This window comes from Aplysia californica, unplaced genomic scaffold (assembly GCF_000002075.1).
Source record: "Aplysia californica isolate F4 #8 unplaced genomic scaffold, AplCal3.0 scaffold00611, whole genome shotgun sequence".
Taxonomy (NCBI): Eukaryota; Metazoa; Mollusca; class Gastropoda; order Aplysiida; family Aplysiidae; genus Aplysia; species Aplysia californica.
The window spans coordinates 92992-101237 of NW_004797881.1; the positions used below are offsets into that span (position 1 = coordinate 92992).

The following is an 8246-nucleotide window of genomic DNA, read 5'->3' on the forward strand; positions in this document are numbered from 1 at the left end:
CACCACCACCACCAACAACAACAACACAACCATCACCACCACCACCACCAACAACAACAACCACAACCACCACCACAACCACCACAACCACCACCACCAACAACAACCACCAACAACAACCACCAACAACAACAATACCTCCACCACCACCACCACACCCACCACCAACTACGACACCAACAACAGCAAAACAATATTAACTCACCTAACACCGTTACATTGATCTGTGGGCTGAATGAGATCCCTTCAGAATTCTCCGCCACACAGAAGTACTGACCACTGTCTGAGCTGTCCGCAGACAGAATCAACAACGTAGTACTGGTCAGTGTGCCGCCAGAATATTTGCCCGGGTTGGAGGCGGGGTTTATTTGACCTTGAGCAGTTCTCGTCCAATAGAAATTGGTGATTGCTGGGCTGGCGTCTACGTCACACGCGAGGACGATTGTCCCGCCCTCTCTTGATGTGATTGGTGCAGTGGACACGGAGAGGCGGGGCTTGTCTGAGGAGGAGGAGGAAGAGAAGAAAAGGAATGACATTATACAAAGTATCTATGAGAATAAAGACACACCCTCCCCCGCAAAAAAAGAGGGAAAAAAATCTTTACACTTAGAGAATAACAAAGATAAAAGATGTCAAATAAAGTAGGTGTAAAAAAAACCCGACCACTTCCCCCAACGAACCAATCATCCTACCAAGCAACTAACTAACCAACCAACCAACAAACAAACAAACCAACCAACCAACCAACCAACCAACCAACCAACCAACCAACCAACCAACCAACCACACAAAAACAAACAAACATCGATAGCAATTATTGATGAACAGGCGAAAACAAACAAACAAAACTCGATAAAAATTGACAAACAGGTATAAAAATGTCGATTTCTTCGACAAATTATTTTTGACAAAATGCTGATTTCACCATAATGCAACCCATATAATTATATTGTTATATCATTATAATAACAATTTAACTCACAAGGAATGATGAGGTTCACATTCCCGCCAGAACCTGTTCCGAAGTTGTTGGTGGCCACACACACATAGGTGCCCGAGTCTCCGCTCTGGACAGACGAGATGGTCAAGCTGGGAGTGGTAACTGTCCCTCCGCTGTAGCGACTGGACGAGCTGGGGTCGATTCTCTGACCATCTGGGGAAAATGAGAAATGTGAGGCAGCGTGATAGAATCAGGCTCTCGTCAATTTTTGGGCATGTAGAGTTATTGGTATTATCTTAGAGCTTGTTCACTTGTCTTTATTTGGATGAGAAAAATATCCATTTAATCTTAAATACAAGTCGAGATATTTGCGAATGAAGGAGGTGGGGGTCATCTGTTTTCAGAGGTAAAATTAGTGAGAAAATGGCTGCCAAAGATAAGTTATTTCCCTAGCTTAAGAGTCCATGGTAACTGAAAAAGTTTTTTTGTGTACCTTTAATCAACGTTTTTCAGAAAAATCCACACCGAAATGAGTTCTTTAGTGGCCATGAAAGGTGTTGAGCCAAAAAACAAAAATTTTATAAAAATTCACAAACCTGCTGAAAAATACAATTTTCTTCACTTTGATTATTTTGACGAGAGCCTGATTTCACCACGCTGCCTCACAAATGGTTTAAGTGTAATACCCCTATCAACACTATTCAGTTATTCAAGAGGCCGGACCTCCAAGTTAAACGTCCATCTCCGAAAGGACAGAGCCAAATGGGAAATTCGTGTAAAGTAAAGTGCCTTTCCCAAGGACACAGCGTCGGACCGAGCTGAGGCTCGAACCCCCCAAACCTACAACCTCACGATTACGGGTCCGGTAGCCTAACCACAAGGTCACCGAAGTCATCACCGGCCATCTGGTACACGAGAAGTGTGTGTGTGTGTGTGTGTGTGTGTGTGTATGTGTGTGTGTGTGTGTGTGTATGTGTATGTGTGTGTGTGTGTGTGTGTTGTGTGTGTGTGTGTGTTTATATGTATTTGTTTTGTCAGCATGTGTTTATATGTCTATATGTTCTAAGGAAATATAAACTTTATTCGAAATATGAAAAAGGAGGAATCTGGAGTATGTCCATAGAATCAATCTCTTAATTAAAATACTATCAATCAACCGCAAAACTCCACATCGATTCCTAGTGGTCATCTTACCCTTCGTCCAGTAGAGGTCAGTGAGTCCATTCAGTGGCGTGACGGTGCATGGTACGGTCACCGATTGACCTTCGTTCAAGATCACGTCCGGTTGTGCTGGGTCATCGATAACGGGAGTGGCTGCAGACACAGGGAGCACAGGAAAGGATGACGTATGTGACGTGAAGAACACAGGGAACACAAATAATGATGACGCATAATGACATCTAGAACACAACTATAATACTACTACTGCTACTGCTACTGTTACTGTAACTGCTACTGCTACTGCTGCTGCTGCTGCTGCTGCTGCTGCTGGTGTATGTGTATGTATATTATGTGTTTCTGTATGTGTATGTGTGTGTATGTGTATTGGTCTGGGTATGTGTATGTGTATGAGTATGTGTAAGTGTATGGGTAAGCGTATATGTATGTGTTAGAGTATACTAGCTGGGCCCCCTTTCGATGAAAGGGATGATCGGCACATTAACATTAACTGAAAGTCATTGGCCTACTACCTCGACCTTCGAGGTAGCGCAAGGGGTTCCAACTGCAGAAGGTCGTTTTATTTTCGGCACTTTCAAGCGCTATCTAGATCTCGATCTAGATTCTAATCTAAGACATGTTGACGTTGTTCCCAGTAGCAAGAAAGGGAATTTGACAAAGGAGTCCAGAAAAAAGCAATGATGGGCATCAGACGAAAGGATCACAGTTGAATTTAGCACCAAGTAAAAAAAGAAAATATGACGCTGGATCTATACGGGTCGCACACTTAAAATAGTGCTCAGTATGGCGCGATAACGCGCGATAGTATCGAACGGAAGTACGACTTGAAATAAACAAAGCTGGCGGATTTTCTAAAATTACAGAGACAGAAGCGTCGGCCTACAAAAGCGATCGGCCAAATAAAGAAATTTAGCTTTCGACAGCAAAACTGTCTAAAACCTGAAAAAACGAAGGGCGTCATGATCTGGAGAATATTTTAAAGAATCTTTTGGCGAAAAGTGCATGTCAATCGATGCAGCCATTAAAAAGCCTTTTGAATAGCAAAATTCGGCCACCACAAATAGATAATAGATGTATGTGTATGTGTATGCGTTTGTGTAAGTGTAAGTGTAAGTGTATGTGTATGTGTATGTGTATAGGTATGGGTATGGGTATGGGTATGTATATGTGTTACTGTGTATGTGATCGTACATTCCTAAAAACTATCTTTGTACCAAATCAACAAACAATCTTACTCACCTAAGACTGAAAGGCTGATGCCAGGGCTCACGGTGAGGCCACGAGAATTCTCCGCCACACAGAAGTACTGACCATCGTCTGAGCTGTCCGCAGACAGAATCAACAACGTAGTACCGGTCAGCGTGCCGCCAGAATATTTGCTCGGGTTGGAGGCGGAGCTTATTAATCCCTGGCCAGATTTGGTCCAATAGAAATTGGTGATTGCTGGGGTGGCGTCTACGTCACACGCGAGAGCGACGGTCGAACCATCGGCGGCTATGATTGGTGTAGACCGGACAGTGAGGCTGGGCTTGTCTGTGGGGGAGGAGAAATGACAGAGAGTGCTGTAGTTTTTGTTGTTTTTTAAAACTGCTTTTAAGAGCTTTTTTTGCGAGCGTTTTACTTCTTTTGCAACGCAAATTGGCCATGCAGAGCACCCATTCTCAGCAAGGATGTTCTAAAAAAGAAGTAATAGATATAGCCTAGTCCTAGTAAGGGTTTTAAGGCATTTGCAACACAAAGAAGTTATGTCAATGCTAAATATAAGACGTTTACTAGAGAGTAACATGTACTGAAAAGAAGAAATAGAGATAGTTTAGTTTAAGTAAAATTTTATAGAACTTGCAATACAAAGAGTTTATGTAAATATCGAAGATAAGACGTTTATTAGAGAGTAACATATAAAGGAAAGAAGGAGGAGAGATAAGGGAAACAGCGTAGTGGTAGGAAAGAAACAACAACAAAAAGCAACAAAAACTAAAGCAAAAACAACAACAACAGCAACAACAACAACAACAACAACAACAAAAATAACAACAACAACAGCAACAAAATAATAATCTTTAAAACATTCTACTCACAGTTTACATCCAGATTTATCCCTGGACCAGACCCTGTTCCGAAGTTGTTGGTGGCCACACACACATAGGACCCCGAGTCTCCGCTCTGGACAGACGAGATGGTCAAGCTGGGAGTGGTCACAGTCCCTCCGCTATAGCGACTGGACGAGCCTGTGTTGATCTGCTGACCATCTGTCAGTGGGCAGTGTTGGTTTTTAATTATTATGTTAATTTGATTATTAAGATTTTCTCTGATTAGAAGAGTGAACTTTAGTTATCGTGAAAAAATCAGACAAAGATAACGTGGGTGACAGAATTGGACGCAGAAACATCACCTATCTGTGGTAATTTTAAAGTTTTAGTAAGAGTTTTACGGCACTTGAAACTTGATCAACTAAAACAGCGGATGGAACGTGCACTAAGATACCAACGGGTAGAAGTGGCGTGGCAAAATAAGAGACGGTACCTGTACTACAAAATGGATAGACGGAGGGGTACCTAAAAAATTCAAAGTTAGAAAAGTTGAAAAGCCTGATATGGCTCGTGAATGTAGATCTGTATGGGAAAGAGGTATGAACATGGGAAAAAAAGAAGATAGAAGACAGAACTCAAGTAGCAGAGATATGGTATTTTTGGAGATTGCTTCATGTCAAAAGGACAGATCATCATCACCCAGTGCCAGATCTGCGACAGACATCGGCGATCATGGTTCTCCTTTCATTCCTTTGCTCGGATGCTCTAAAAATATACGTTTCCCCGATCTTTCCCTGTTATCAATTTGTTTAGGTTCCCTAAGTAGGTTGTTCTGGGCCTACCCCTGCCTCGTCTGCCTTCAATTTTGCCATTGAGAACTAGATGTTCAAAATTCTTATGTCTATTCAGGTGTTCCAATAACTGCATTCGTCGTTTCTTGATTGTTTTGAACAGTGAGCGTCCGACGTGGGCTTCATCAAGCACTACCTCATTTGATTTCTTTTCCTTCCACGATACTCTTAGCAGTCTCCTAAGAAACCATATTTCTGTTGCTTCTATTTTATTTTCATTGTCTTTAGTGATTGCCCAGCATTCACAGCCATATAGAAGGGTAGACAATACATAGCATTTCAGGACTTTCATTTGGGTAGTCACTGAGATGTTTCTATTTTTCAGGATAGGGCTCATTTTTATTGAAACTAGCCTTAGAAAAGGACAGATAAAAGAACAAATGAAATCGTAAACACTACTGGCCCAAAAGGAACCAATTCTTTCACTAGTCGAAAAGCAATCCTGTAGTCGCTAGTCCAAAAGGACCAAAGGAATTTTGTCGTTACCGGCACAAAAGTAACTATGTAGTCGCAATTCCAAAGGTAACTTTGTAACTGTTAGTCTAAAAATAAACATGTAGTCATTAGTCCAAAAGTAATTACGTAGTCGCTAATCTAAAGGAAACTTTGCAGTAACTGGTCCAAAAGCAACTTTGTCGCTACCAGTCCAAAAGAAATTCTGCTTGGCAACTAAAGTGAATACACGGGAAAATGTGACGCTGGGAGCCCTAAGCAAGGTCAAGTTTCCCGCCCTCCCGTTACCTCTGGTCCAGTACAGGTCGGTCAGTCCGCTAAGTGGTGTAACGTCACAGGGAAAGGTCACAGTCTGGTTCTCCGAGGTGGACACATTGTTCTGGGCCGGATCACTGATCACAGGACGGGCTGGGGGATAGAGTTGTTGTTGTTATTGTTGCTGTTGTTGTTGTTGTTGTTGTTGTTGTTGTTGTTGTTGTTGTTGTTGTTGCTGCTGTTGTTGTTGTCGTGGTCGTTGAGGTCATCATCATCATCACCATCATCATCATCATCATCATCATCATCATCATCATCATCATCATTGTTGAATATGACGCAGAACAGACAGGGAGACTCTTGATAATTTTTCGGTCAGAAAATACAAATAAAAGTTTTCAACACCTTTCATGTAAATTAAAGAAATCATTTCTGTGTGGTTTTTCTGAAAAACGTTGATTAAAGGCAAAAAAAAATTTGTAAATTTTCAGTTACCACGGACTCGTAAGTTGAGGAAATTAATAATTTTTGGGGGCCACTTTCTCACTAATTTTACCTCTGAAAACAGGTGACCCCACCTCCTTCTTTCTCGAATATCTCGACCTGTATTCAAGATAAATGGATTTTTTTCCCATCCAAATTATGACAAGTGAAAAAGCTTTAAGATGATACCAATAACTCTACATGCCCAAAAATTGACGAGAGTCTGATTTCACCACGCCGCCTCACAAATCTGTTGTTGTCAACTCGTGTCAACCGCCTAGCGCTTAGGCTACCGGACTCCTAATGGTGAGGTTGCGGGGTCGGGTGTTCAAGCCGCGGGCCCGACGTTGTGTCCTTGGGAAAGGCACTTTACACGTCGTATTTCCCTCACTTCACCCAGGTGGAAATGGGTACCCTGCCATAGACAGCGAACGACCCTGTCAGCAAAGTTAGTGTTTTAGCACCTATAAATGGCTGCTTGCACGGTATGCTTCTCAGGAAGTTGAGTTTGTTTCAGAAGGCTCTCAGGTCTGCTGGGGTAATAGTATAGATTTTGAAGCGCATCGAGCCTTCCGTTTAGCGGGAATTTGCGCTATACAAATGCTATCCATTATTATAAAAACACACAGCACTTGCTGTTGAGCGGAGATTTGCGCTATACAAATGCTATCTATTATTATCAAAACAAATAGAGCTTGCTGTTGAGCGGGGATTTGCGCTATACAAATGCTATTATCTGTTATTGCCAACTCACCTTGAACTGTGACACTGGTCTGAAGACTGAACGTTGTTCCCACCGAGTTCTCCGCCACGCAGATATACTGACCACTGTCCAAGCTGTCCGCAGACAGAATCAACAACGTAGTACTGGTCAGCGTGCCACCAGAATATTTGCCCGGGTTGGAGGCGGGGCTTATTTGTCCCTGGCCAGTTTTCGTCCAATAGAAATTGGTGATTGCTGGGCTGGCGTCTACGTCACATGCGAGAACGATCGTGGCGCCTTCTGAGGTTGTGATTGGCTGGTTTTGGACTGTGAGGCGGGGCTTGTCTAGAGAAGAGAAGAGTTTATGACATTTGTGAGAAGTGAAGAACACCACTGAAAAAAAATGGTGAAATGGTATGGTTTTAACGCCCCTATCAACACTATTATGTAATTTAGGGGCGGGACTTCCTAGTTTTATGTCCGTCTCCGATAGGACCGAGCCAAATGGGAAATTCGTGTGAAGTGCCTTTCCCAAGGACACAACGTCGGCCCGAGCTGAGGCTCGAACCCCCGAACCCACAATTTCACGATTGCGAGTCCGGTAGCCTAACCACTAGACTACCGACGCCACTAAGAACATCTGTTGGTGTCTTAGGGATTTTGTAATCTACAAAGGTTTATAGTGCTAGTTTCTGGAACTATAATGAATTTCTTTAACTTATTATCAGTATCGAAATTTCTTCCTTTCTATTTTTAAAAATTTGTTTTTCATTTTAATGCTGCTGCTGCTGCTGATGCTACTGCTGCTGTTGCTGCTGCTGCCGATGATGATGATGATGATTAAGACGACAACAACAACAACAACAACCAACAACAACAACAACAACCACTCACGATTAACCGTCAGCGATATAACATCCCGATCGAAGTCCCAGAAGGGTTGCTGGCCAAACGATAATGACGACGACAACAACACCACCACCACCATAACCACCAACAACCACTCACAATTAACCGTCAGAGAGATAACGTCCCCGCTCGAAGTCCCAGAAGGGTTGCTGGCCAAACACACATAACTCCCAGTGTCCGACTGAACAAGAGAGCTGATCGTCAGGCTAGGAAGGACGGTAGACCCCCCACTGTAGCGACCAGAGCCCGCTGGGGTCAGCCGCGCGCCGTCCTTGGTCCAGTACAGGTCAAGCAGCGTGTCCAGAGGGCTGACGTCACAGGTCAAGGTGACCAACTGACCCTCCGTGCCGGAGATGGTCACCGCGGGGGTCAGGATAGTTGGGCGGGCTAGGTAAGCGATAAGCGAGCGAGAGAAGGCGCTAGGTGCATGAACGTATATTATA

At 43.2% G+C, this 8246-nt stretch overlaps 1 protein-coding gene across 1 annotated transcript in view; it reads right to left on the reverse strand.

Moving 5' to 3' along the window:
- The window catches only part of LOC101848774 (hemicentin-1), a gene marked incomplete in the record, with an annotated part of 58272 nt that overhangs the window by 43166 nt on the left and 6860 nt on the right, over positions 1–8246 (reverse strand). Inside the window, 8 exon segments of the mRNA XM_035972202.1 lie at positions 206–499; positions 983–1153; positions 2135–2254; positions 3359–3652; positions 4198–4368; positions 5742–5861; positions 6946–7239; positions 7789–8190. Of these exon segments, the coding sequence (XP_035828095.1) occupies positions 206–499; positions 983–1153; positions 2135–2254; positions 3359–3652; positions 4198–4368; positions 5742–5861; positions 6946–7239; positions 7789–8190 (1866 nt within the window).